Source organism: Poecilia latipinna, unplaced genomic scaffold (genome assembly GCF_001443285.1).
Source record: "Poecilia latipinna isolate Pla-1442-1.1 unplaced genomic scaffold, P_latipinna-1.0 Scaffold285, whole genome shotgun sequence".
NCBI classification, from domain to species: Eukaryota; Metazoa; Chordata; class Actinopteri; order Cyprinodontiformes; family Poeciliidae; genus Poecilia; species Poecilia latipinna.
The window spans coordinates 73,799-87,516 of NW_015112901.1; the positions used below are offsets into that span (position 1 = coordinate 73,799).

Sequence of the window (13,718 nt, forward strand, 5' to 3'; positions counted from 1 at the left end):
CCCCCCCGCCACCCCCACATTGACTTTAAGCCCTCGACAGAACTTTTTGTGTACATAGATTTGTGGTTCTGATTACTTTAAACCAATTTCCCTCAAAGTGAGATGACTTTTCGCTGTTGCGGTTTTTATTTTGAGGAAGCCGCTTGCAAGCGTTTGAAGTCCTCACCTTGTGTGGTACTGAGGTGTGTCTGCATGGGGCGTGGATTGTTGTTGACCGGGCCTATCCGCATAGTCCGCTGGTAGCGCTCGATTTCTGACAGCCGGTCGGAAAACTGCATCTTCGTGGTGTCTTCCATCTTCACTCGGTGTCCTGCAAGATGGAGGAACATGCACGTTTTACTTCCTTCACAATGGCTGAGGGAAAGTTGTAAGCATCCTGAAGCCAGCGTTGGTCTTTTTCTTGTGTACAAGAGCAGATTGCTAAATTAGAATATCACAGAGAAGCTGATTTATTTCAATAATTCGGTTCAAAAAGGAAAACTTGTGTTTTATAGATTTTTTATGTCAAGCTGTCCAGAAGACTGTCACTGAGATCTTTCACAATGAGGGTAAAAAGCTGGATGTTTAGATCACCGTGTCCAAGCATTTCAGTGGAAAGTTGAGTGGAAGGAAAAGTGGACCTTCAGCTGTACAGTATTTAAAATGTCCTGGAAGACAGCTCTGCTAATTTTAAACTTGAACAAACACAGTGAGGCAGAACTAGTAAATGACATGGCTGATCAAATCATCACTGACTGAAACGTCTGAATAAACCTCACTAACTTGGAGCCTCTCTGTTGTTCCTCCAGGCACTAGGATCTGAATTTCTAAATGAAACTGCTGAATTGTAATTTGGACCTCTGGGCAGCAGTGCAGGTCCTTTTCTCCCCAGCCAAGGTACAGTGGTTTAGAAGATGTTTCCGGTTGAGGAGCAGTTAAAAATAAGGAGTGTACTAGTTTTAGCTCCGGTTCCGGACAAAGTCTTGGAGCACAAACTTCAGCTGCAGTTGCCTTGTAGATCTCTCCCAACGTCTTAAATAGAGTTTGGTTTACAATCTCTGCAAGGCCGCGATTACTTTTGTTACTTGTGCACCTTGTTTTTATGACAGTTTTTCCTTCCACATAACTTTCCAATAATATCCTTGAACACAGCGCTTTATAAAGCCAGCTTCTTATGGCAACTTCCAAAGTCAGCGGTCTTACCCATGTTTGTGTAGGCCAGAATAGTCCTGTATTAAAAATATGTTTTAAATTGTTCTGTAATATTGTTATTTTCTGAGAAGCTGAGTATTTTCATTAGCTTTATGCCATAGCCAGTGCTTGAAACATGTCTACTTTAAATGTGTGAAATGAATCTACGTAATGAGTTTCGCTTTTTTCATCTGAATCATTGGGATTAATCTTTATGTAACAATTACATTCTGAATTTGAGAGAACTAAGGAATTGAAACAGGACCCCTCTATCTACTTTTAGAATAATCCAAGGTAAACATATGTACAGAGGAAGCTACTGTTGCCATGTTTTTAGCTGCCAAACACAAAAATATTATTAGAATGTCAGCAGACCTTGAAATACACTGGCTAGACACTAAATGTTGCCCAAGCTGCACCTGCTGCCACGTCACCCACAGATAACGATGGTGTAAGTGGTTGAAAATAATTGCTGCAGGAATGTTGTTTTCCCTGAAACTGATGTCTAATAAAGTGCGAATTATTGCATTAAGAGTCTCTGAAAAGTGATGAGGTTAAACGATCTTTATCTGTAGTACCTCATTTGAAAAACAGCACAATGTGACTACATCTACCCCTAATAACATCCCCCTATCTTGGTCTTTCTCTCTCTCCCACACACACACACACACCCCCGCACCAACACAAATTCAGGTCTGACTGACACAGCACTTAGTCAAAAGGAAACACCCAAACAAGGTTATGAGACCTTATAGTCATCAGTCTTCAGCGTAGCAAAGAAAAAACACAGAAAGAGATGTTTATATGCACATATGTGTATGTGTTCAGGAGGTGAAGTCAGGGAAGGAGAAGTGACGCATTTCTGCTGCACCTAGAAAACTAACCAACACACTTAGTGCCCTTATCACTCTGCGGTCCCCTTCGGGGAAATGGTAAGAGAAGAAATGAACTCTGATTGTGCCTTTTACGTGGACAGACGCATGTGTATTTGCACATGCACATGCTTTACATGTGAACACACCTTAAATGCCAGACGTGAGTCCGGATGCCTCTAATGGGGGGAAGAGATTTTAATGTAACTATCAATGCACCAAAACTGTGTGTCAACCAGCATGTATACATTCTGTGGTTTTCTCCCTGGCATCTCTACAGAGTAGCCTAATGTGAAGTAATGGCTGGATTTGAATATTTTATCACAATATAAAGAGGGCAAGGCAGACGGACCAATATGGATTTTGCCCGTCCTTTCTCTCCACTGACCCATGGGCAATATATCTTCCCTCCGAGGCTGACCCATGGGTAAAGTTTCCTCCCGTTTACCGCTCTGTCCATTTGTTTGGACCCACTGCCTCCTTTCAGTCTTCATCTTTAAATTTTATAGAATTATATATATATATATATATATATATATAGAACAAAAAACTTATTTTTGATCATTCACAATTCCAATCTTGTTCCAATTGATTTATGCTTTCTCTTATTTACTAGCCATGTGCCTAAATCAACAGCATTTAGTGCAATGATCAGCCTCAAACACTATCCTCGAGGTGTGTTTGTGAGCAATAGATTTTTTTTATATGTAGACATAAATTGTCTCAATGGACTTAAAAGATTTCTTTGAGAATTAAAGAAAGCTGGTGTAAAAATCCCGATTTATGTCTGTCACACTTTTTCAGTGTTTTAATAGATGTTACTTAAAAAAATGGGAAACAAGTTGTGTTTTGTGATGAGTAATTTGAAAACAAATTGCCAGAAGGTAAAATTAAAAATGAGCTCTTTGTTAGTTTCTCTCCAGTCTGTCAACAAGAGACCAGCATTTTGCTTAAGTTTAAGAGATTTTTTTAATCAGGGCATAACAACACATCCATCTCATGAGGTGATGCATGACACCAAGTTCCGAGAACAAGATTTTAGTTATTTTATTTTTATTTTTTTGAAAAACCACAAATCACTATTTTTGTTTTTTAGCAAATTGTATCCGTTTGTTTTTTTTTTTTTTTATAAAATCTGTAATCAAGAATATCCCTGTTCAGGCTTAAATATTTAACAGTTTTGATGCTTGTTTGTCCCGAAGACAAAAGTCAATGCTTGCTCTTGCTCTTTGTGTTCAAACAAATATAATTTTATGAAGCTCAAACTTTTTTTTTTTTTAAGAACCTATGGTCAGTGGATAATTATCCAGCACAGGCCTATTCATTTTACATATGTAATATTATGAACTGGATATAATTTAAATACAGCCAGACCTACAATTTAAAGTGCTGGATTCTTCCTCAATGCTTGTGTTGTCAATCCAATGAAAGGTATTTATTAGGCACCTTCATTGGCACCACAGAATAATTAAAGAGCTGCTTCCTTCCCCATTTCAAAATAAAAGTCTCAAATATAGGTATGCTTGAAACATATCTAAGACTCATTAATTACTTGCAATTATGGGATGTTATATTTGTCTCAGAAGTTGAAGCTGCAAGTTGGAAAATAATGGGTTATGGGTCATAATAATGTAATAATGGGTCATAGCACCATAACAATATATTTAAATTTATGTAGTTAAAGATAAATGAAAATATTCTCAAAGAAAGATTGCTCTGTGCTAAGGGCAACCCTGATTTAATGAGACAAACTGTAAAGAGTAAGTAGTTTTTTATCTTTCACTCCTAAAGTCCAATGAGGTTTGAAATTACAACTTTCAGCTTCCTCACTGTGTTTCCAGAAAGTGCCATTATTTCACCAGCTAGCAGCAATTAGGTGTTGCTATATGAGACAAACTTCACTTTGACGGGAAATGTTAAGTTAATATTACAAGAATTAATACAAACGCAAATTTTTAATGCCAGAATGATTCATAGGTCAGAAGTGAGTACGCTAGCTACACGCTTAATTAAAAATGAAACGCAAGTAAAACTAACCACAAGCACATCATTACCACAAGAATGGTGTGCTTTGAAAAACAAAAATGACATTAAGAAAGGCATTCAAGTCCAGAGTGCGAGAGCATCTGGCTCCATGGTGAAAATACATGTTAAATGATGCCCAATGAGCGAGAATCTAGCGGCGACAACTCCAGGACGTTTTTTTTTTTTGTTTGTTTGTTTTTTCACACGTTCTGATCAGCAGTAACCTTGAACTTAACAAGTCTGAGAAAAATTCAGTTATGACTAATCTGCTGGAGCAGAAACTGCTGTTCTTCTGCTGCTGTAAAGCAGCTTGATTTCCTGAACATTATGACACCAACTCAGCCGCTGTACCACTTTGGTCTTTGCCGTTACTCAGGAACACCACCCCCCTCTTCATGCGCTCTGGGATATCTCTTTATTCAGATGCTTTGCAGTCGGTCTGTCTTCTCTTTAAACTGCAGTGGAAGGAATGCAGGTTGGCGTTTTCTGTCTCTGACACACAGAGACCACTGTCAACTCCAGACCAGAGTACTGCCAGCCTAGGGGTAGCAGCCCTCCAAATATAGCCCCTATATGTGTCCTTGCGTCGTTATTAAGAGATTTACACCACCTCAAACGGCTGAGGTCAGGGAAATGATACATCCCAATGCTCTCTGGCTGGAAAGAAAAAGCAGATGCCACAGAGGGGGAAAAAATATATAATTGGTCAGTTTTTCTGTTTCCAGTGGTGGTCTGAGATGAATTGGCTCTTTAGAGATGAAAGTAATCATTCAGCCGCCCACAAATACACACACACACACACACACACACACTTGAGCTGCAGATCCCGTGGCCTGGTTCCAGCTGGCAGGGACAGACACACACACACACACAAACTCATGTGCTGCATGTGGCGACAGTGTTCACAGCTTCCAGCAGGGGGGGTTCAGTGTGATGGGGGAGGGTGGTGTGTGGTTTTTTTTTTTTTTTTTTTAGGAGTGGGAGTTTTTGATGCATCATTAGAACTAGGCCTGGAGCCCATTAACCCGGGACCCACAGTTACTGTTAACACCACTAATCAACTGATGGGCAGCTAAAGACCCTCCTTCCCTCTGCTTTCTATCCTCTTTTCTTTCTTTGCTTGGATAAAATTAACATTTTATTAACAGATTTTTTGTGAATAGTTCTTTAACAAGAGTATTTATTTTTCTTTCCCCCAGTCGTAATGGGGAAAGCAATCGTGGAACGGCGGCTGTCCAAGAAGATTCAGTGTTGGACTCTTGGCTGGGGAATTTCTCTGATCAGTTTACATGTTCTCTGTGTGCATGTATGGGCGCTATTAAGGTACTTCTGCTTCCTCCCTCCATCCAAAAACATGTACTGTATGTAATCGCCCACTTTAAATTGCCCTTAGGTGTGACCATGTTCATGTGGTTGCTTATGTTTTGCCATTTGGCCAACTGGTGAACAGTCCAGAGTGTATCTGTGCTCTTAGAAAATAGTAACATGCAAACTCTTTGCCCTTGCACACCTGCTATAAGTGCATCTGAAACAATTAGAATATCATCTAAAAGTCGATTGTTGTTTATCAGCTGTAAAAGTGAAACCCACATAGAATCATAACTTGGTGTTTTTAAAAAAAATATTATTAATTATAACTTCCAACTAAAGAAAACTTGGTATTTAAGAAGCTGGTTCTTAATGAAGAGCTTCTTCAATGCATTATGGAAATGTTAAGTGGAAGGAAAAACTATGCACAAACTACAGCCTGCATTACAGAAACATTATCATCTACACAATCATGGAGAACACTAACATCTTTCCAGCAGACTGTAAAGCACAACCAACATAAGGATGGTAAGCCACCAAAGGTCATTTGTAAAGAATCTGGCTGTTCAGAATGATGTATCTTAGCATTTTATTTGTAAGTTTACTGGAAGGCAAAAGTGTCACAAAAAAGGTGAACAACCAACAGAGACAATTGAAGTGGTGAAAGCAAACTGTGGAGCAAAGGCTGCAGCTGAAGTCAACATCTCCTATAAACAGAGGGAGATGAGAGGAACCAAACCGGGCTTCCTTGATACCTTAGCAGATCCAAAGGCTGAACGCCGTCATGCCAAACTGCAGTTGCAAGCTTGATGCCGTAATTACTAAAAAACGAGCCTCAACCAAGTTTACGTTGAGCAGATATTTCTGTAGTGCAATTACATTTATTATTATATATACATTTAAATAAAAAAAAGACATTTTGTGAGTTTTGTAATTGAGACAATTATCAAAATTATTAGAAGAAAATACCTGAAATATTTCTGTTTGTAAAATAATGTATATAACATACAAAAACTTAATTTCCTTTTTGATGACTTTCTGGTTAACTCGGATGCAATGAAATAAAAATGCTGTATTATGATGTGAAAAAAAAAAAGTAAAACATGCATCATGTTGAGGCGTTCAGCCTTTAGCCTGGTCGGTTCTGTATTCAGGCGCGGCTCGTCGGGTTTGACCACCTGCGTTTGACTTAGACTCTGCGGGGCCGAGGGCCAGAGGGGGGCTCCACACCAGCCCCATTTCAGAGAGGGGGTAGTTTTCGTGGTCAGATGAATATTTAATGCATCAGGGTGCACTTAGTAGAGAATGTCCTGGTTCTTTTTTTCTATCTATGATATCATAACCACAAGATAGAGCTGGGAGATGGGAGTCAATGCACATATGAGGCCTAAACGGCAGCTCAATATGCATCCAGTGTCGAAAATGGATGCTGGAGGTTGTAGATTTACTAGCCTCCTCTCAGGGTAGTGGTCGCATCAACTGAAAGCATTATGGAAGTCTACGAAGAATAAATAAAATGCTTGATATAAAATGTCTGGTATTAAGGATGCACCGAGAGGCGGTGGCTGCACTTTGAAGAACTGGGTGCGCCGTTCCCTGCCCTGCTTTGTTTTGTGTGTGAATTGTTTTTTCTTTTTGTATTTCCTGATAGTTTCTCATAATTGCTGCAGGCTAGCGTGACAAGTTATTTTGCACTTTTACTCCAGGCCTTTGAAGCACGTGGAGGCAGGTAAAGTGAAATTTTTGTAAAGCTTTTTTTTTTTTTTTTTTTTTTTACTGTACTCTTAAGTGGAGGAGCAGGCCAGACCACATGAACGGTAAAATCCACCCTGGCCTTCCTCCACGAAAGCCCATATCAGCTCAACACAGAGACCATTTGCTCGGTGAGGTGACTGCCAGGGCTTGAACGTGATGCCACATCTAAATGATCGCCCAGCTCAATGTGTTTCCTCTCTTCATTCATCCCTTTTTTTCCCCAACTTCTCCTTCTGTGTCTCCATTAAAATAAACAATGAAAACTCAATCGTTTCCTTGAAGACACACACTACAACACGAGCCCTCCACACTATCTGTGCAGCAAAGGGCAAGGCGTGCTTTGGCTCGAAACCAAACCTTCACAGAATTTATTTGTAGTGTAAATATTTTCATCGACTGTACAAATGGACTTGATGCGTGCATCAAACATAGTGATGCCTGGACTGCATTGTCTTGCATGGTTGCAATAGGATTACAAGTAAAAAAAAAAAAAGTTAAAAATGGTGAAAAATGCAGTTATATTTGAGAAAAAACACAAAAATAGCATTTATCCTCACTTGCAGGTCATATAAGCTTGGATGTGTTATTTGTGCTAAAAGCTTGAAAAAAAAAAAAAACGCGAGCTGCATCCTTATCTCGCTTCTGAAAGCCGTCAGCTCAATGTGGAGCGACAGTTGAACACATGCAGCGCTGGGGCCTACTTGTCTGTCTGCAAACTTCCGTTTGCCCTCAACAGACGCTGAGGACGTTTCAACATCTGTTGAGCAAAGCAGTGCACACCTGTCTTCCTCTTCCTCCTCTCTAGCGGACCTGAACCCCCCCCCCCCCCTCCCCTCGAGCTCTTGCTCCCACCCCGCTGCTTTCTGCCACCCATTTTTCTTCTACTTCCCTTTTTTACCTCTATTCCAGGCACCCTGCTAACAAAGCATCTCTGCGGCGGCGGCGTGTTTGGCACTCCGCTTGCCAAGGCCACCAATCACACCACCAAGTATTTACAGTGGGGCAAATCAAAGTTCTTGTTTTGAGGCAGACTCTGAGGGATGTGGGTTTTACCCTTGGTTGGTGATTGTGGCTGTCTCGTCTGGGCCAAATTGAGTGAATGCTAGCCACATACAGACATCTCCCTGCTTTAAAATAATTTGCATAACTCCTCTAAGGCTTTCAATATGAACGCATGAAACGGCAGTGCTGTGTTATTATCACAGATGAAATGTGGGAAGCAATTTTTTTTTTTTTTTTTTCTCACAAACGGGAGGAGAAAATCTCTGGACTCTGTTGCAAATAGGGGTTTATAGGGCTTTCTGAAGTTATCTGTAGCTCATCCTGTACGACCACAGCTCGGATCTGCTCCCTCAGGCAGATGCATCACAATCTCTGGGGACATAAGCAGTGTGAAAAATCCCCCTCGCAGGCCTGAAAACAAGTCGCTCACAGCGGAAGTTGCTACATGAGACTGTTTGAGCAAAGAGCACAGCCTTCCTTTTCTGATAAGGGGGGATAAAGTGCTTTGTGTGTCAGTGTGTGTGAGACAGAAGCAGCGACTGGCCTATAAAAAAAAAAAAGACACGTTCGGGCAGGCTGGACGGGGTGCAGGGGTGCCAGCATAGGAACCAATGCACCCGGATTCTTTAACAATACTGCAAAGCCCGTAGCAAGTAAAGAGCAATCATTCCTCCTTTGTGCAGCTGCTTTGTTCTTTATGCGTGTGTGTGTGTGTTTAACTGTCTCCTACTGGAACGCAGGCGTGTTGGGGGGTGATAGAAATGGGGCTGTTTTTCAGCCCTCTTGGCTCCTTGCCTGCAGACGTTGCTGATTTCCCACTGCTGCTGCTGTTTTGGCCTTGTCGAACACAGAAGGCCTATTTGGCTCCACTGACAGCTCAAATTAAAGCAATAAACTGCTGCTAGTTTGTTATTTTAGCTCTAATGGTGAATGAGGTTGTTGTGAGTGCGTGCGTGTGTGTGTGTTGGTGTTTGCATGTTTTCAGGTTGCTCTAAGCAGCAAGGTGCTGAAGCAAAGGTGGGGGCTCTTGCAGAGCTGTGAGAAAGGGAAGCAAGCTGCTTGCTGTCACATACATCAATGCAACGCCAGTAGATGTGTCAAACAGCTTTGTGTTCACACCTCCATGCACACCAGATCGCGCACAATAAAGTGCAACGACTAGTGCATTGGCCCTAAACAAACACACAGTTCGCAAAATGTTCCACTGAACTGACAATTGATATTCCAGGTGAGTCAGAGGACATGTGAGAGATGTAAATGTATTAATTTTCCATTGCGCTCGCTTCACCTTCAGCAAGTTTGCTGAATTCACCGGGCTGTTTGAGCTGCAGGTGTGAGCTTACAAAACTGACCTCACTTTTTCTGCAGCGATTTCCGTCAAGGCTTCGCTCTGTGCTTTGCCATGAGAACTGCATCCGTCTCCACTTGTGGAACCTCGCTGTACCTATTATTTGCTTGCTGTTCCTAACTGTCGAGGTCTAAAGAAATAAATATCCAAACCGCAGGGTGGTGGTACGCTTCGTCTTTCCCAGCAACCAACAGGTGCTTCATTCCCTCGAGCCGCCCCCACAGCACCATCCCAGTGCAGAAAACCATTTAATGTCATAATGCAGCAGCCTAGAAAAATGGACTATTTTTCTAAATGCAGATCATAACTTTTACTGAATTACAGCTGAAAGGTCGTAATGGCCCCCTCCTGTAAGGGTCAGTGTAAATAAGGAAGAATGAGCGCACACAGAGTGGGCATTTTACTTCCCCTAGTAGGTGAGTAAACAGGAAAGACGCTTGGCTGGCGAGTTTAGAAGAGAGCCAGGGTTCTCATCTGATTCTCAGAAAACGCCTGCTTGCATCATCAGAGCAAAAAAAAAAGAAAAAAAAGAAAAAAGGAGCACTGTCTGAGTCCTCGGTAAATTATTTGGTAATTTCTAATGAGTGCTAATCCTCTGTGTGGCGTCAGCAAAAATAATGTGGAAATTTTAAGCAGCCTGAAGCTGTTTTGCGTGCGTCTTTGAAAGTCATCAGCTGGCCCGAGGAGGTGGCATTTAGCTGTTTTTTAAAACATCAAACAATATTCTTCTTTTTGTCTTCTTTCTGCAGCGACAGGACACCAAAGGACTCAATGGTACATCTTATTTTCTTTTTTTTGTTGTAAGAACCACAGGAGGATTAACATAGCTGTGTGTAACAATTTGTCATACGGAGAGCTGGCCTCAAAGCTTCTAGATGTGGTTAAGGTGGCAAGAGAAGTTAACAAGCTTCCATATTGCTGTGTAATTTAATTATCTATAAATAAATTCATCAGAATTACTGATGCACTAATCAAATCGATGTCGATTTCCGTACCAGTTTTGGCCGACTCTACTTTATAAAAATAAACTTATTCTTAGGGTTATGTCAAATCAAAAAATGTGCCAGATTTTTTTTTTTTTTTTGTGATTGTTTTTGTAGAGATTTTAGGCTCAAGCACAACAAAAAATAAAATAACTTTACAAAATTATTCCCTAATCTTTGGCCGACTTTAATTAAATTAAAAGATCTGTTTTGTTTTTTATTTCAGAATTTGCACTGCTGATCTTCAGTCGGATTCAATTAAGGAAAAATGGTCAAATTCCGATCTCTGGGCAATTTATTGGTATGACTCTAATCATAACACACATGCTCTCATGTCTGCCTTCATATCTGTAGTATAGGAGAAAAATAAACAGCGGCTTGACATTCTGCTTTACTCCTTCAGGGAGACGCTCATCTGCGCCCCATCACAAGCCTCAAAACCTCAGAATGTGGTGAATGTCTTAGCCTGAAGTATATATAAAAAAAAAAAAACGCACCACTGCATTCCAGCGGATTTATCATATGGCCAATATTTGCTCTACATCTAATCGCTAAGACTGTGCATGATTTGTCGGCAGTGACCGAAGGGGAGGAAGCATGCCACAGCCTCTAGTCACCGTAAGACGCGGCAGAGGTTAATTTTTACCTCTCAACTTTAAGAGTACAATAAAACTGCTGCTCTTCTATTGTCATGTGTGAAACGGCACTTATTCAGACCGTCTTAATGACTGAATGTGAAATTAGATGGTGATGGATTTGATTATTAGGACTCCTGGCTTTGGTGCCTGTAGATTATAGATGTTGAGGAAAGCACCCAGAGTCTCACACCCTGCCGTCTCCCCCCACCCCTCCCCTGGCACTGATACACCTGTAGGCCTTTCTTTCAAAGACTCTCATCTCCATTTTCAAACATCAAAGTTGCCTTTGAGCGCAATTGGGACCGAGGGTGAGCCCTTTCATGTGATTTGTGGAGCATGGGCGTGGCGCTGTATATTAAGAGGGGGTGGTGATTACCTTTTTTCTTCTTCTTCTTTTTTTTTTTTTTTAAAGAGATGCACCTGGCAGGTGCATGAGCCTGAGCACCCGCACACGCAAATGCATCAACATGCATGCTGTCTTTTTGTTTACTTTGCAGAGAGACTGCAATATCACAGGAAAAATAACACAGCAAATGTCATTGTTTGGCTATTTGCATACTTTGTACAGTCTGTGTGCCAAATGCAAATAGACTCAACCCGCCAACTCGAGCATGCTCACCCCCCCACCACCACGCCGAGTCCTTCCCCCACGCCCATCGTTCTCCTGTAGGAGCTGAGCGAACACACCCAAGCGAGTAAATAGGAGCAAGAAAACACGGTGGTGGTACTCGTGCGCTTTTTTGGTGGCGGGGGTCCCTTTGGGGTTACGATGTATCTCGCCTTCATCTCGATGCAAGCAGGTGTTGAGCTCACTGTACAGAGAGATCATTTCTATGAAACAAGCTGCCACTTCAACCTCACTGAATTGAAACAGCCACTGCTGATAAGAAAATGTCAGTTTTCAGATATGACTGTAAATACTGTTTATTTTTTTTGTTTCTTTCACATGTTGCTGAAAATAAAAAGGGTTGGAAGCTATTAATAAAAACGCGATACTATCGGTAACAATTTTTTATTGCCAATTATGAGAAGTAGGTAAAGGGAAAAACTAGTTTTGCGGAAAATAAAATTTATGTTATCTAAATCAACTATTCAATCTATTTTGACATATTAAATTTTGTTTTTATTTTATCTGCCGTCCCATTGAGATCTGAAATCTTTTTCAAAAGGAAACTTTGCCAAGGAAAGCTAAAAATAATACTACTGATCAAAATATATTTTTTAAATGTTTCTTACATGAAAACAGACATCTGTATTTAACAGCTGCTTTGCCAAAGTCTGAAGAGCAAACAGTCTCAGCCACTGGCAAAAAAACCAGGGTACAGAACTTTATAAATCCTCAAGTTTAATTTTTTTTTTACCTCTGAAATTAGATCCTCAACCCCTCTAGAGAAGCTGTGAATACAATTTCTAAATATCATTTCACAAGTTCAAAATATCTTAAGCTCAGTAGATGCAGAGCTGTCAACAACTCTTCCCCTGTCGGTAAATAGGTGAGTGGTGATGTCATGTTGAAGCAATGTGAGAAAAACTTCAGAAGTCAATATAGCTCCTGGAATCTGCTTTACACAGAAATTATTTCTAATATTTTTTTTTCTCACATGTTCATTTGCTGCATGTCATTCCTTGCTGCTGTCATTGGCAGTTATAAGCACCGTTTCCAGTTTCAGCACAGCCAAAGGATGATAATAGTGTGTGACAAAGTTAAAGAAGTGCGTGCGCATGCGTGCATCTGTGTGTGTGGGGGGGGGGTAGCTGTTATAATGACGAATGCCGGATGCATGATGAGGAAATCGGCAGCAAAGACGACAAAAATACTTAGCAGAGCATACTTTCTGTTCAGGGGCAGAACTTGTCTCTGTGTGTTTGTATCTGTGTGTGTCTGGGCATGTGGAGCTACTTTAGTGTACACAACTGTGCCCAGACGGTATGCGTGTCTAACCTACTGCTCAGGTGTTTTCAGAAGGCATGTCATTCTTTGTTTCATGGCCCCAGGCAAGCCACCGTTGCAGTCTTGTCCATCAGGTTCTCCCAACTGGATCAGCAAACATTAATTAAAACATCCTCCCCCTCGGTGCTCGCTCCGCTGCCACGGCTCGGCTGGTTTCCATGCAAATGCAGAGGGGCCCTGTCTGCACAAACAGCCTACCAAAGCCCTGAGCACGACGGCCCTGCTGCCTGAGCAGAAGCCCCAGCCTTTCTGCACGGCACTTTGTGTGGCATCATAAACCAGAAATCAAAGCTACTTGGGAGTACAAAGCTGTCCCCAAAAGGATGCAATTAATAATAATAAAAAAAATAAAAATCCTGGTAGTTTTATGGTGCCTGTCTGCTTTGTTCAATAGTAGCGATGTAAGTCGGTTCCTTGTGGTTATAGAGGAATCTGATTATTTTTATGGTCCTAATAACATCTGAAAGGCAGCGAGTGTTCCTGTTCTCCGACTCTGCTGCAACATGACTCTGAGAATGTGTTCCTTGTTTAAAATATGAGAGCTCCTTTATATCATCTCGTGCAATTTCTATTTCAAGGCTACAAAGTCTCAAATGCAGTAAAGTGGGCCGAAATGTCATCTGAGCCCCGGATCTGAAAGCTCATTCAGCCCCAACATAATGGACA

At 41.2% G+C, this 13,718-nt stretch overlaps 1 protein-coding gene across 2 annotated transcripts in view; it reads right to left on the reverse strand.

Annotated features, from left to right (window-relative positions):
- The window catches only part of runx3 (RUNX family transcription factor 3), a 59,651-nt gene that overhangs the window by 15,748 nt on the left and 30,185 nt on the right, over positions 1 to 13,718 (reverse strand). For both annotated transcript variants that reach the window (XM_015034024.1, XM_015034025.1), the window contains one exon: positions 167 to 310. In XM_015034024.1, coding sequence (XP_014889510.1) covers positions 167 to 310 — 144 coding nt within the window. The remainder of the gene's footprint in view (positions 1 to 166; positions 311 to 13,718) is intronic.